This window comes from Procambarus clarkii, chromosome 93 (genome assembly GCF_040958095.1).
Source record: "Procambarus clarkii isolate CNS0578487 chromosome 93, FALCON_Pclarkii_2.0, whole genome shotgun sequence".
NCBI lineage: Eukaryota > Metazoa > Arthropoda > Malacostraca > Decapoda > Cambaridae > Procambarus > Procambarus clarkii.
This window is the reverse complement of record NC_091242.1, coordinates 9,413,606-9,430,117: the sequence shown is the minus strand read 5'-3', so window position 1 is coordinate 9,430,117 and position 16,512 is coordinate 9,413,606. Positions and strand designations below refer to the sequence as shown.

Sequence of the window (16,512 nt, the reverse complement as noted above, 5' to 3'; positions counted from 1 at the left end):
GTTTCAATAGTTGACTTTGAGAGCTAAAGGAGATATCTGTTCTTCTGTCAGGGATGAAAATCTCTAGATTTAGTTACAAAGAGAGCAAGACTGTTCAATACTTTTACCAGCGAGTGAATAAGGTAGAACTTGCAGTTTAGTTTGGGTATTTGCAATATACAAATGTTACCATCATAACAGATGGCAGTTTCATCAGCTAGTGTGGGAATGGTAAGTAATAATATGTTCATCAGGACATTGAAGAGTGTTGAGCCAAGAACTCCACCCTGGAGTGTACTAAACTCGAAGGTTGCAGAATGTATACTGTTGATCCCCTTGTAAAGTCTTGAGGCGGTTCTCATCCTCATCAATGTCAACAGTCTAAACTACAAGAGAGGTAATGTAATTATAAGGAGAAAGCGCTAAGCCATTACGACTATATAGCAACTAGCCTCCAGAAGAGACAAGCTGTTCTAAGATGATCTGTTTGTCGTACCAAGAGCAGTATGCAGATCAATAAATGACTCCTGAGAACTCAGTTCCTGCCTAATAAACTATTCGTCAAAGCGAGTTTGAGTGCTTCTTCCTGGAAGGAAACCACTCCTTAGGGGCTAACTGGGGTCCAGTCTGATACATTAACCTGTCCAGGATGATCCTCCCAAGAACTTTACACATACAGGAAGTCAGAGAGATGCTCTGAATTTTGGTAAATTTGACTTGCGTGTGGGTACCAAACCGAGGTGGTACCTGTGTATTGACCCCACGCACACGTCAGGACACAGAGATGGTGGTACCTGAGTATTGACCCCACACACAAGTCAGGACACAGAGATGGTGGTACCTGAGTATTGACCCCACGCACACGTCAGGACACAGAGATGGTGGTACCTGAGTATTGACCCCACACACACGTCAGGACACAGAGATGGTGGTACCTGAGTATTGACCCCACACACAAGTCGACATTGTCAGTCGAATGAAGAATTTGTGGGCGACCTGGAAGAGGTAAACTCCAGACGCCATTTTGAGGTCGGTAAGCAAGCGTCGTCACTCCTGCCCTTTAATTACCACAGTTTGCCTAGTACAGAGAGGATAAGTGCCCAGAGATCTTATCCTCATGTTCAGATATACGAATTAGTCATGCATGTAGTGGATACTGAGGGAGCTAGACCTCACCCCACTGGAGGAGAGGAAGCACAGGGGGGACATGACAGAGATATACAAGATTCTAATAGGAAATTACAATGTAGGCAATGAAGCATTGTTCAAACCTAGAAGCAACAGAACTACCTAGCACAGATGAAAGCTTAAGACACCCATGAGCTCCAGAGACGTCAGGAAGAATTTATTTAGTGTTGCAATTGCCGACATGTGGAGAGGCAACACAGGACCTGCTGGATGCTACTCAACACGGTATGATATGAATGTCTTGGGAGAAAATGTGGGAACTGAGTTAATGCAATATACTAAGAATGTTCGGATGGAGGAGGTAGGCGGCGATGCTCGGCTCTACTAGCATATTAGGTCAGTACATACACACTCACACGCACTCTTCCCTCTCTCCCACTCACTCTTCCCTCTCTCCCACGTCGCACTCTTCCCTCTCTCCCACGTCGCACTCTTCCCTCTCTCCCACGTCGCACTCTTCCCTCTCTCCCACGTCGCACTCTTCCTACATACTCTTCTCACCCTCATATGGAGTCTTCCCACACACTCCTCCCACTCTCACACGGACTCCCACTCTACCAAACAACTTTCATAAGCCAGACAACAACAGCCTTTCCTGCTTATCAAAGTTTCCAGTCTGGTTCCCACGTGGCCTGACCTGCCAGCTTTGTGTTCGTGGGAGTACTCACCTAGTCCTGCTCGCCTAGATGTGCTTATGGTGGTTGAGCTTCGGCTCTTTGCTCCCGCCTCTCGACTGTAAATCAACAGGTGTACAGACTGCTGAGCCATTGGGACTCTTTCATATCTATACTTGAAACTGTCAGTGGAGTCAGCCTCCACCACATCATTGCCTAATGCATTTCATTTGTTAACTACTCAGACACTGAAAAAATTCCTTCTAATATCTCTGTAGTGCATCTGGGTACTCAGTTTCAATCTGTGTCCCGTAGGGCGTATTTCTCTTGTGTTAAAAAATTGCCTTCATCTACCCTATCAATTCCTCTGAGAATCTTTTACGTGTTGATCATATCTCCTCTAACTCTTCTTCCAGCGACGTGAGATTCAGTTCCCGTAGTCTCTCCTCGTAGTTCATAACCCTCAGCTCGGGGGCTAGTCTGGGGGCATCCCTCTGAACCTTCTCCAATTTAGTCATGAGCTTGACTAGATTGGGGCTCTACTTAGGAGCTGCATACTCCAGGATCGGTCTGACATATGTCGTATATAAGGTTCTAAATTATTACTTACAATCTAGCATATGCCGCTGATGTTATCCTCTTGATGTGGGCTTCAGAGGACAGGTCTGGTGTGATATCAACCCCCCCCCCCTGTGCTAGCAGGGGTGGAGCCTCACCCCCCCCCCCTGTGCTGGCAGGGGTGCAGCTTCAACCCCCCCCCCAGTGCTGGCAGGGGTGGAGCCTCACCCCCCCTGTGCTGACAGGGGTGGAGCCTCACCCCCCTGAACTGGCAGGGGTGGAGCCTCACCCCCCCTGTGCTGGCAGGGGTGGAGCCTCACCCCCTGTGCTGGCAGGGGTGGAGCCTCACCCCCCTGTGCTAGCAGGGGCGGAGCCTCACCCCCCCTGTGCTGGCAGGGGTGGAGCCTCACCCCCCTGTGCCAGCAGGGGTGGAGCCTCACCCCCCTGAACTGGCAGGGGTGGAGCCTCACCCCCCCTGTGCTGGCAGGGGTGGAGCCTCACCCCCCTGTGCTGGCAGGGGTGGAGCCTCACCCCCCTGTGCTAGCAGGGGCGGAGCCTCACCCCCCCTGTGCTGGCAGGGGTGGAGCCTCACCCCCCTGTGCTAGCAGGGGTGGAGCCTCACCCCCCTGTGCTGGCAGGGGTGGAGCCTCACCCCCCCCCCTGTGCTGGCAGGGGTGGAGCCTCACCCCCCTGTGCTAGCAGGGGTGGAGCCTCACCCCCCCTGTGCTGGCAGGGGTGGAGCCTCACCCCCCTGTGCTGGCAGGGGTGGAGCCTCACCCCCCTGTGCTGGCAGGGGTGGAGCCTCACCCCCCTGTGCTGGCAGGGGTGGAGCCTCACCTCGCCACTCAGGTATCGCTCGGTAAATACTCCAACTCATTTCCTTCTTGCACTTGATCATATATATTTTACAAACTGTTTAATAAGCGAGTTGTTTTAATCAACGTGGCTAATAAATGTTTACAACTCGATCCCCTTGTTCAACTATTTCGTATCTTGGACGTCATTTATGTGTCATATTTTGTCGATCCCCCTTACAATTTTGTATGTCCTTATGATGTCTCCTCCTTAGAGAAGACTTCCTAAAACAGCGGGACTATGTTTGTTTATCCTAGCACTATTTCTAGTGCTTCTCAGTTCTTCAACAGCCATTGTTACTTGCTTTTTGACATTCTCTAGCACCGTTTTGAGTTTTTTTTTATTGGGGCAAGTGTTCAGTACTAAAACTGCATACTTCAGTGTGTGGTATGTCAGAGGGGCATACTTCAGTGTGTGGTGTGTCAGAGGGGGCATACTTCAGTGTGTGGTGTGTCAGAGTGGCATACTTCAGTGTGTGGTTTGTCAGAGTGGCATACTTCAGTGTGTGGTTTGTCAGAGTGGCATACTTCAGTGTTTGGTATGTCAGAGGGGCATACTTCAGTGTGTGGTGTGTCAGAGGGGGCATACTTCAGTGTGTGGTGTGTCAGAGTGGCATACTTCAGTGTGTGGTTTGTCAGAGTGGCATACTTCAGTGTTTGGTATGTCAGAGGGGCATACTTCAGTGTGTGGTATGCCAGAGTGGCATACTTCAGTGTGTGGTATGTCAGAGTGGCACACTTCAGTGTGTGGTATGTCAGAGTGGCATACTTCAGTGTGTGGTATGTCAGATGGGCAATATACTTCTAGAGAAGTCCATACGAGCACCATACAAGTCCATACGAGCACCATACAAGTCCATATGAGGACCATACAAGTCCATACGTGCACATACAAGTCTATACGTGCACATACAAGTCCATACGAGCACCATACAAGTCCATATGAGGACCATACAAGTCCATACGTGCACATACAAGTCTATACGTGCACATACAAGTCCATACGAGCACCATACAAGTCCATATGAGGACCATACAAGTCCATACGTGCACATACAAGTCTGTACGTGCACATACAAGTCCATACGTGCACCATACAAGTACAGCTGAATATGAACAATAATACCTTGAGATTAAATTAATTAAGCTGGTGTCCCAGCCCGTCCTCTTAAGGCTACCCAATGTCAAGAAACATTCGTACTAAAGTTCCCTTATCCTAACCTACCAGAGGACCCAAAACAGAAAACGGGACAGTATGTCAATTTCGCAAGATGCTCCCATTTTCTAGTACGACAATGTTTGGCCTTAGGTGGAGTATACGTCAAAATGCGACGCTCTATTAGGAGTTCGGGTTGGGTGCCGAGGATCCACCCAGAATCTTAGCAGACTTTATGATTTGTGGTCAACCAGGCTGTTAGACGCCGCTGCTCGCAGCCTGACATATTTATTACAGCGCGAGACATTAAAAGACAATTAAAGAATATAAAGATATACTTAAGGGATATTAAGATCTAATTAGGACTAATATTAGTAAGGAGCAGACGAGGTCAACACTCACCAAGCACCAGGAGGCAGACGAGGGTGGTGGGGAGTCCAGGGGTCATCTTGGGGGCGTTTCGCAGGCTGCCCACACCATGCCTGAAGAGGTCAAAGGTCACGGGTCAGTTAGTGCTGTAATGAGACGAGGCAGAGTGACTGGTGAACAATTGTCTCACATACACAGTACATGAAGGCACATGAACAGTATACCTATACATATTAACATATGCAGTTATATAAATACACATTAATATATCAAGATTACAAATACACATTACAATATACACTATACAAATTCACATTTAGAGTACACAAGTACTCATACAGTATTTCAGTATGCAAGCACATATATAAATACAGTATAGTATACAAATACACGACCAAACTCATTACTGTATTTACATATATGTATATATTAGCAGCAGGTTTTCATTTATACATGTTTCTCTGAATATGTCTGCATATTCTGTATTGATTCTTTTCTTGTTTAGGGCTTCTATCCCTCTGACTAGTGCTCTTGCATCTTGGTTTAGTTGGAAGAAGATTTCTCCAAATGTTACCTTTGTTCTAGGTGAAGAAAAATATTTTACTGTGGAATATATTACACATTATAAATTTACACAACGTTTCGAACCAACATGGTTCATTCTCAAGTGAAGGGGATAGTGCTGGCATATTGGATTTATACCATAAGGGAGGTCAGGTGCATAAAACATGAAAGTGAGGAGTACATCGTAAAGGAAGAAGAGGGCATAAATGGGGGAAGGATAGGGGGACGTAAATAGGGACGAAGCACATACAAAGATTAATCAGGTGTAGTGGGCATGTCATGTTGAGCAGCGTCTTCTATGTTCTTCTATCTTCACGTTCTGGTCTTGTTCTTACTCTCATGGTGGGTAGAGGAAATAGTTCCGTAATTTGGGTATTTATGGTGGATTGTTTTATTTGTATGTGGATTACTTCAAGAACTCGTAATCTTCTTACATCTTGGGTTTTGTCTATTATACAAGTGTTTTTATTCATCATTTCTCTTATTAGGGTGATGTCATGGGCTTGTCTCATGTGATTCCTGGAGGCACCGGATTGAAGATGACAGGTCAAACACCTCGTCAGCTTGGTCGACGTCATACCTATGTACTTGGACTAAAGGTTAAATCCTTCGTGGGGACAAGTGTACATGTATACACCGTTTGACTGCTCTAAAGGGTTATCCATCGGCTTCGGACTGTTTTTAATGAGGAGATCGATAGTCTTCTTTGTTTTATAAAATATGATTAGGTCTGTGTTTTGGTTAGGGTTCAAAACCCTATGTTTTGGTTCAAAACATACCTAATCATATTCTATAAATCATATTCTGGGGTGTGCTGTCACACTCCAGCACCACTGTCACACCCCAGCACCATCCCACCACTGTCAGAACCATAATATGTGACTGTGAACCATAATATGTGACTGAGAACCATAATATGTGACTGAGAACCATAATATGTGACTGAGAACCATAATATGTGACTGAGAACCATAATATGTGACTGTGAACCATAATATGTGACCTAGAACCATAATATGTGACTGAGAACCATAATATGTGACTGAGAACCATAATATGTGACTGTGAACCATAATATGTGGCCTAGAACCATAATATGTGACTGAGAACCATAATGTGACTGAGAACCATAATATGTGACTGAGAACCATAATATGTGACTGAGAACCATAATATGTGACTGAGAACCATAATATGTGACTGAGAACCATAATATGTGACTGAGAACCATAATATGTGACTGAGAACCATAATATGTGACTGAGAACCATAATATGTGACTGTGAAGATATAAGGTAATCAATAAGATAATCATGAGAAGGGAAGTGCGTATAACCACTAGGACCATCGGAGAGTTCGAACGCCGACCCAGCAAGAAGCGAGGTCGTCGCTGTACCGACCAGTGCAAGCGGATTCAAATAATACCAGAACCTTGGATGATAATTAGCAGAATACTCGTCTGTGAGTTTTAAAGTACTTTGATACGGTCTTATGAAACAAAAACTGAGAGTTATGGGTGTGTAAGAAATTGTAAAATGAAAAATGCTGTGCTCTTCACTGACGACTTCGTAAAATTAGAGCCAGAGTGCAGGACTATGAGTCACAATAATGCGGTTGAAGATATAATGACAAACCACACACCAGAAAATGGAGAAATTACGACGTTTCGGTCCGTCCTGGACCATTATAAAGTCGTGTGCGATATGACATACTACTTCATTATGGTTCAGGAAGGACCGAAACGTCGTCGTTTCGCTATCTTGTGATGTGTGGTTTGGTCATCATAGAGTCGGTATCTGTGCCTGCTCAGTCCACTCTCTGGCCTGGTGACTCGCGGCGTCCAGTGCCTCGTCCCCAGCATGCTGTGAGGTTTATAATGGTTTTTCCTGCAGAGTTTCAACGGACGAGGAAAATGATATTTTATCTCCGAATTCAGGTTATCGCCTGCATATAAATGGGTCAATTATGTAAACACTGAGTTCTGGTAAGGTTTGGCATCACTTTAAGTGTGGAATATGTGGTCATAGACGGCCGTGAAGTGCTGGACTCAGCTTACACAAAATATTTAATTTAGATAACATAACAAGAAAGGATATGATATTTCGTATCATGTATGAAATATACATTTAAATTAGGGTCTTGATGTACATTTGGTTTTGTTTTCGATTGACAGTCGAAGATCCCTGGTTCGATTCTCGGGAGGGACAGAAACAGTTGGGCACGTTTCCTTTCATCTAATGAACTGTTCCGCTGGACTAGCGAATAACTGTTAATATAGCATCTTAATATGAACATGAGGTTTACATAGCATCGAGGAAGTTACATATGGTGTATGTACAGATTACATCAGAAAAATGTTGACCCCCTGAGGGATTCGACCCGGACAGCCCCTTGGCATGTCCAGTACTGTACCACTCGGCCACACTGACTGCAAAAGTATTGGAAGTTGTCTGACCCTTAACCCAAGACCCGACAGCTCTCGTTGACTATTTTGGGCACAGAAATTACATCAAATCATTTCATCATGCTGGTGCCGCGTGAGTAACAGTTGTGCGTTGAGCTTGAATGGTCCCCAAGCCAACATGCATTAGAAAACTCTTGACCTCTAAAGGATTCGAACCAGGACAGCCAGAGCCGGATTCAGGCAATTGCTAAGAGTTTTCTGGTGCATGTTGGCTTGGGGGACCATTCAAGCTCTTACAAGGTTGTTGTTGTTGTCTTAGATTCAGCTAATCAGAAAAAGTTCCAAATAGCACGGGCTACGGTGACCTCGTAAGTGGAGGCTATTTGGAGCCTCTTACAAGGTTGCTGTTTAAGATTCGCTACTTGGAACAAAAAGTTCCAAGTAGCACGGGCTATGGTGAGCCCGTTGAGGACTTACTGGCACAGGAGCGGGGCTGTAACTTGTCTTACAGCCCCGCTCTTTTCTTACAAGGAAAAATGTAGACATATATAAGTGTGGGTACTCCTCACTCTACGAGTCACCTAACTCCCTTAATTGTAGCGAGCGGCGAAGGGAAGGGTGAGGTAAAAGTTTCTGTCTTTGTCAGACCGAGACTGGAGGCGATGCTTCGGAATAGTGTCACATTTTTCCCAGTAACTGTTGTTGGGTACGTGCCCATCATTGTTGGGTCATAACTGGTATAAAATAAACGTATCTCATGACACTGCAACATCACCCTCGCAAAAATCTCTCAATGCCATGTGACTCGAATCATAATGATGATGATAATGAATATACCCACAAGGGCTTTGATGAGGGTTCGAACCTATGCGCTGGATGATCCTAGACGCGCTCTAGGCAACTGTACACTTGAGTTGTTCATTGGATATATCAGGTTATTGTGATTTCTGTGTGTAATAATAATAATAATAATAATATTGATAACAATAATAATTTACTTATTTTATATTAAAAACTTCTGTACTGATGTTGCCAAAATAAACAAAAATCTAATCATAATATTTACTCTTTAAAAACAAAAAACTTTGATGTATATTTTTCACTTTACTTTATGCATGGTGTGTTGAAGCGACTGTGTGAGTAAGTGTTCTTACTCACACAGAGTCTCTCTCTCTCTCTTAGAGCTGAGAGAGAGAGAGAGAGAGAGAGAGAGAGAGAGAGAGAGAGAGAGAGAGAGAGAGAGAGAGAGAGAGAGAGAGAGAGAGAGAGAGAGAGAGACGGACAGACAGACAGACAGACAGACAGAGAGACAGAGAGACAGAGAGACAGGCCTTAATCACAATGTTTACACTCACGCTCATAAATTAACTCAGCCTCTCAACAAGTGCGTCTCAGTTCTACGCTAAGGTCCCTAACGGCCAATTACAAAGTACTATGAAAGCAGCGGTTCACAAAACTGCACATTTGTAATGCCGCAGTTGGCTAGTTGAGGCGGGTTGCTTGGGTTGGTGCGTTTCAGGTTAACTTGGCACTTTGTATCTGTACATTGTGGTAAACCAGGAGAACAGCTAGACAATCGACGACGAAATGTGCTGGTTCCTCTTTGCCATGATTCTTGCTTTCTCATGCGCGGCCACACGTTGCCCAAGCGGTCTCGCTCCTTATTACGCCGAGGAACTTGACTAATACAAGAGGGTGACGAGGTCAGCACCACTCCCCAAGAATCACTCCCATAGATATGTCTTATTTTAATTTCCCAGCCCAACTTTTAGTCTTAGTCAACAAAGACACCGTGGGAGGAAAGCCTTACCCTTTTGATTGGGTCAAGATTCTCATCACTGATTTGACAGTCGACCAGATGCTGTCTCTCTATGGCGCTCTTGACTGTGTTACACAGTTTAGCCACCCACAGCGGTACCTTGATGGACACAGTCAAGCCACTTATGTCAGAACCTTGTTATAGAGAGTTAAGGGAAGGGAACTACCAGAAGAATGCGCCAAGCTTTTACGACTATATAGCACTTGGAAGGGATCAGGATAACGATTTGGGAGGGGATAGAGGGAAGGAATGGTGCCCAACCTCTTGGACGGTCGGGGATTGAACGCCGACCTGCAGGAACCCAGACCGTCGCTCTACCGTCCAGCCCAAGTGGTTTAGAGAGAGAGAGAGAGAGAGAGAGAGAGAGAGAGAGAGAGAGAGAGAGAGAGAGGAGAGAGAGAGAGAGAGAGAGAGAGAGAGAGAGAGAGAGAGAGAGAGAGAGAGAGAGACAGACAGACAGACAGACAGACAGAGAGACAGACGTACATACATCTATTTTATAGATATAAATACTGAGTATTTCACTAGTGAGGGAAATCACACTAACATGGGTTGAAATAAGGGTAAGAGAGATTGCTGCGTGCACGCTGACCAAGATACTGACTAGACCAAGAATCAGTTCACTAAAAGATATAATCACTGGAGCACGAACTCCAGACAGAAGAGCTTCCAATAGCAAAAGCTGGACCCACTGTGCAATAAACACCATCAATACTCTCGAGATCACAAACACAATCACTAAGAGAGTGTCGAGCAAATACTTGCAGACTTTGTTATGCAAGCCCCTTGGAGATCCCTGCAAGCAAGATTATGGCTCTTGAAAGAAAAAAAGAACCAGACTAATCCCCATCTGCTACACAACATTGCACAGGTGAATATAGAAGCAAACTTTGTACCTGACAGCTTCACATAGTTCACAGACGGATCAGTAGACCAGCAGAGACACTACTCGAACCTACAGTTAAGGTGGGAAAGCCTCGAGTGAGAGCCAGATTCTACACACATGTCATTTTAGAGAGAGGAATATACATTTTACGTGTATACGATTCTTAGGCTCTATTGCCTCCATTCTTAGACTCTAGTGCCTTCATTATAAGGCACTAGTGCCTTCATTATTAGGCTCTAGTGTATTCTTAGGTTACCAGAGGCTACGAATGGAGGCACCGTATCTCCATTCTTAGGCTCTAGTGCTTCCGTTTTTAAAGCTCTAGTGCCTTCTTTCTTATGATTTAGTACCTTCTTAGCCTTTAATGCTTCCATTCTTAGGCTCTAATGCCTTCATTTTTTAGGCTCCAGTGTCTTCATTCTTAGGATAGGATAATCCTATCCTATCCAGTGTCTTCATTCTTAGGATAATCTTATTACCGTAAGAATGAGGGCACTGGAACCTGCAATTACTCTATACTTAGTCTCTAATGACTCCATTCTTAGGCTCCAATGACTGTATTCATCGGCTCTAATGACTCCATTCTTAGGCTTGGGTGCCTCTATTCTTGGGCAATTCTTGGGTGGTGAGTGATGGTGAGAGATGCAGCATGGTGGTGAGTGATGGTGAGAGATGCAGCATGGTGAGTGATGGTGAGAGATGCTGCATGGTGGTGAGTGATGGTGAGAGATACAGCATGGTGGTGAGTGATGGTGAGAGATGCTGCATGGTGGTGAGTGATGGTGAGAGATGCTGCATGGTGGTGAGTGATGGTGAGAGATGCAGTCTGATGGTGAGTGACACAGCAGGATAATGAAAGTGAGTCCCACTTGATAGTTTTCAATGGTGTCAGGTATACTGCTCAATACACTGGTGTCAGGTATACTGCCCAATACACTGGTGTCAGGTGTAGACTTTCCTTATAACGCGCTCAGTGCAACGTCACTAACCTGGAGAGTTACTGACTATGCTGCAACAGACGTTTGTGGGGAAATTGTTTGATTCATGTGAAGGAAAACCTGGAATTCAAGAAATATATAGAGAAAGTCGACTGAGAAGTAGAGAGAGACGAGCGGATGGACAGACGGAGAGCGAGAGTAGACAGTGGAGGAGGAGAGACGGAGAGCGAGAGTAGACAGTGGAGGAGGAGAGACGGAGAGCGAGAGTAGACAGTGGAGGAGGAGGAGAGACGGAGAGCGAGAGTAGACAGTGGAGGAGGAGAGACGGAGAGCGAGAGTAGACAGTGGAGGAGGAGAGACGGAGAGCGAGAGTAGACAGTGGAGGAGGAGGAGGAGGAGAGAAGCAGAGGATGAAATAATCTGGAGCAGGCGCCGGGAATTATGGAAATCACTTGACGTGGCTGGTGATGAAGTGGTATAATTTGCTGGTGAGAAAAGTGGCTCTTGTATTATCATTACTCGACCCACTTGGTGACTAACTCTGCCAGGACACACGCACGCACGCACGTGAGTGACACGCACGCACGCACGTGAGTGACACACACGCACGCACACTGTTTATATATTATTGAGGCTCAAGGAAGAAACTTTTACTTCCCCGCCATAATTTTGGGGTAGAAGTGTAGGTGGTGATATGATCATGCTGGAGGCAGCCCGCTGCCAACTTCTCTCTAACACTCAAAAGATAAACACGTGACTGTGTGTGTGGGCGTGTGTGTGTGTGTGTGTGTGTGTCTGCAGGATCGAGCTGTTAGCTCTTGGACCCCGCCTTTCTAACTGTCGGTTGTCTAATGTACGGACTCCGGACTTATTTTCCCTGTCGTATGTACACACACACACACACACACACACACTCTCTCTCTCTCTCTCTCTCTCTCTCTCTCTCTCTCTCTCTCTCTCTCTCTCTCTCTCTCTCTCTCTCTCTCTCTCTCTCTCTCTCTCCACACATCTCGGAATGTAGTCCGTAGCAAATCTCTAACTCCTAAGTACCTATTTACTGCTGGGTGAACAGAGGTATTAGGTGAAGGAAACAATGTCCATTTGTCTTCGGCTTCAACCGGAAATCGAACCCGAGGCCTATGAACTACGACTCCCGAGAACTGTCCACTGAGCTGCGAGGATCTGTAAAGTATGTCTTCCAACATCCTCCGCTTGGGAGAGAGATGTGGTGCGTGAGGTTGACACAGAGGTGTGTCGCTCAGGCGCCACATCTCAAGAGGCCAGGGGGGGGGGACAGGGGATGATCCAGATATCAAATTCATCTTTGACGGATCTATCCTCCAGCAAGAGGTGTATAAAGTCCCCAGGCGAGGACACGCTGGGGACCTACACGTGGAAGACTCACCCAGGTTCAATAACACAATAAAGGCTCTACAATAAAATAAATGTTGTGTGCACTTTTGCCAGACTAAGGTATAAACTTCTTTACTAATAATTACTAATTACAGCATACGCGAGATGTGTAAAACATCACACTGAGCGACTGTAACCAATCCTTAGTAATTTAAAATTCATTCTCAATGACGGCACCCCATCCGAAGGTTCTCAATGACGGCACCCCATCCGAAGGTTCTCAATGACGGCACCCCATCCCAAGGTTCTCAATGACGGCACCCCATCCGAAGGTTCTCAATGACGGCACCCCATCCGAAGGTTCTCAATGACGGCACCCCATCCCAAGGTTCTCAATGACGGCACCCCATCCCAAGGTTCTCAATGACGGCACCCCATCCCAAGGTTCTCAATGACGGCACGCCATCCGAAGGTTCTCAATGACGGCACCCCATCCGAAGGTTCTCAATGACGGCACCCCATCCGAAGGTTCTCAATGACGGCACCCCATCCGAAGGTTCTCAATGACGGCACCCCATCCCAAGGTTCTCAATGACGGCACCCCATCCCAAGGTTCTCAATGACGGCACCCCATCCCAAGGTTCTCAATGACGGCACCCCATCCCAAGGTTCTCAATGACGGCACCCCATCCCAAGGTTCTCAATGACGGCACCCCATCCGAAGGTTCTCAATGACGGCACCCCATCCGAAGGTTCTCAATGACGGCACCCCATCCCAAGGTTCTCAATGACGGCACCCCATCCGAAGGTTCTCAATGACGGCACCCCATCCGAAGGTTCTCAATGACGGCACCCCATCCGAAGGTTCTCAATGACGGCACCCCATCCCAAGGTTCTCAATGACGGCACCCCATCCCAAGGTTCTCAATGACGGCACCCCATCCCAAGGTTCTCAATGACGGCACCCCATCCGAAGGTTCTCAATGACGGCACCCCATCCCAAGGTTCTCAATGACGGCACCCCATCCCAAGGTTCTCAATGACGGCACCCCATCCCAAGGTTCTCAATGACGGCACCCCATCCCAAGGTTCTCAATGACGGCACCCCATCCCAAGGTTCTCAATGACGGCACCCCATCCCAAGGTTCTCAATGACGGCACCCCATCCCAAGGTTCTCAATGACGGCACCCCATCCCAAGGTTCTCAATGACGGCACCCCATCCGAAGGTTCTCAATGACGGCACCCCATCCGAAGGTTCTCAATGACGGCACCCCATCCGAAGGTTCTCAATGACGGCACCCCATCCGAAGGTTCTCAATGACGGCACCCCATCCGAAGGTTCTCAATGACGGCACCCCATCCGAAGGTTCTCAATGACGGCACCCCATCCGAAGGTTCTCAATGACGGCACCCCATCCGAAGGTTCTCAATGACGGCACCCCATCCCAAGGTTCTCAATGACGGCACCCCATCCGAAGGTTCTCAATGACGGCACCCCATCCCAAGGTTCTCAATGACGGCACGCCATCCGAAGGTTCTCAATGACGGCACCCCATCCCAAGGTTCTCAATGACGGCACCCCATCCGAAGGTTCTCAATGACGGCACCCCATCCCAAGGTTCTCAATGACGGCACCCCATCCGAAGGTTCTCAATGACGGCACCCCATCCGAAGGTTCTCAATGACGGCACCCCATCCGAAGGTTCTCAATGACGGCACCCCATCCGAAGGCGATGTAAACTTCATTTCGAGTAATTGCATCAAAACCCAAGAGGTGTAAAATTCATTCCAAGAGATTGCACCTAAAAGGTGCAATCGCGAGAGGCATAAAAATAATTGTGAGATATTCTACCCTCCGAAAATGACGTAAAATTCATTCTGAGTAAATGAATCCAACTTCGGGAGGTTTAAAGTTAATTCCACGAGAGAGATCACCTTCAGTACACAAGAGTACAGACCACACATTAACAGGTAATTTCCAACCCTCTGTTGTTTTATTATGTATCATAACCCATAATGTGAATGTTATGAGTTGAAACTCAAGATTATTTGCATGATCTGACCTGAAGTTATATGTTATAACACGGGACGAAGTATACAGTACGGGCAGGCGGCTGCTTCCACTATATTTTGATTGCTGCGGACCGAAACGTCGTCGTCTCTTCAATTTCTAGTGTGTGATTTGCTCAACAGGATATCATCTGCGTAGGTACTAGTAATTCTTATAGAACGTGTTGGGACTGACTTTAGTAAGGCATTTATTCGTTCACTATAAATGTTGGGGCGTAATACTTCGCCGTGAAGGGCAGCTAGTTGTATTTAGTTTCACTTCTGTTGACTTCGAACAGTGCAGAGGACTTTCGGTTGGTAAGATAACCGGTAATCCACTATCATAATTGTGGATTACTATTATTATAACACAACATTTCTTGATGTGAAAAAGTCTTTTGTTATTGTTAACATGGAAGGTATTTCATATGAATTAGCTAGAATGGATATATAAGTAGTCACTTGTTACGATGGGCTACATAGTGTAGCACTCTAAGGTTATCATGGGTGATACTGTCCTCATCAGGAGCAGTGTTACTGTCCCTGGTGACCGTCCTCACCAGGAGCAGTGTTACTGTCCCCTGGTGACCGTCCTCACCAGGAGCAGTGTTACTGTCCCTGGTGACCGTCCTCACCAGGAGCAGTGTTACTGTCCCCTGGTGACCGTCCTCACCAGGAGCAGTGTTACTGTCCCCTGTGACCGTCCTCACCAGGAGCAGTGTTACTGTCCCTGGTGACCGTCCTCACCAGGAACAGTGTTATTGTCCCCTGGTGACTGTCCTCGCCAGGAGCAGTGTTACTGTCCCCTGGTGAAAATGTGACCAACGTTCTTCTGTTTTCAGAATAGTGGATTATTATGAGAGAGAGAGAGAGAGAGAGAGAGAGAGAGAGAGAATCTAATTTATTCTGAAACTTTTCTATTTCCAGTCTCCATCTCTCTCTACACGCAAATTCACTTAATCTTTAATCTGGTTAAATCCGGCGAGGTATTTGGCGTGGATACAAGAACAGTTCCTGAGTGATATCAGTAAGTTGGTCTGTTGTTGTTGTTGGTGCTTGTGCTCTCTAAATGAGTGACGGGGCCAGTTGGGCGTTGTTGACCTGCAGGTCTCTCACAGTACCGTCATACCGTGCAAGAGATCTCACGCTCCATGCTCACTTAGCTCGGGCGTGTCACTGTTAACGGCAGATGATTGTAGGTAGATGATACTCACTGGAATATTTTTATGAGTTCCAAGCCTCGGTGCAGTTGTACTAGTGATGGTGAAGCTTACTCCAGAAGAACTATTACTTCAGGAGAAGGCAGAGTTAGTCACCAAGTGGGTCGAGTAATGATAATACAAGAGCCACTTTTCTCACCAGCAAATTATACCACTTCATCAACAGCCACGTCAAGTGATTTCCATAATTCCCGGCGCCTGCTCCAGATTATTTCATCCTCTGCTTCTCTCCTCCTCCTCCTCCTCCATTGTCTACGAAGAGGAAGTATGCAGACAAGGAGTGGCTGAAGTATGTTGACCAAACCACACACTAGAAAGTGAAGGGACGACGACGTTTCGGTCCGTCTTGGACCATTCTCAAGTCATTTGAGGGACGAAACAATGAAGGGTCGAAACGTCGTCGTCCCTTCACTTTCTAGTGTGTGGTTTGGTCAACTTACTCCGATACTTTCTGGATTGCAGTAATGGTGGTTAAGCTCACACCTACACCATCCCATCTTCATCAGAGGTGGCTAAGCTTCCCATCTACACCTTCAGTGGTGGTCAAGCTCACATACAA

General features: G+C 46.5%; 1 protein-coding gene across 2 annotated transcripts in view; it reads right to left on the bottom strand.

Annotated features, from left to right (window-relative positions):
• The window catches only part of LOC123746823 (neuronal acetylcholine receptor subunit alpha-10), a 288,958-nt gene that overhangs the window by 199,967 nt on the left and 72,479 nt on the right, over positions 1-16,512 (bottom strand). For both annotated transcript variants that reach the window (XM_069319638.1, XM_069319639.1), the window contains exon 2: positions 4,752-4,831. In XM_069319638.1, coding sequence (XP_069175739.1) covers positions 4,752-4,797 — 46 coding nt within the window. In that variant the 5' untranslated portion in view covers positions 4,798-4,831. The remainder of the gene's footprint in view (positions 1-4,751; positions 4,832-16,512) is intronic.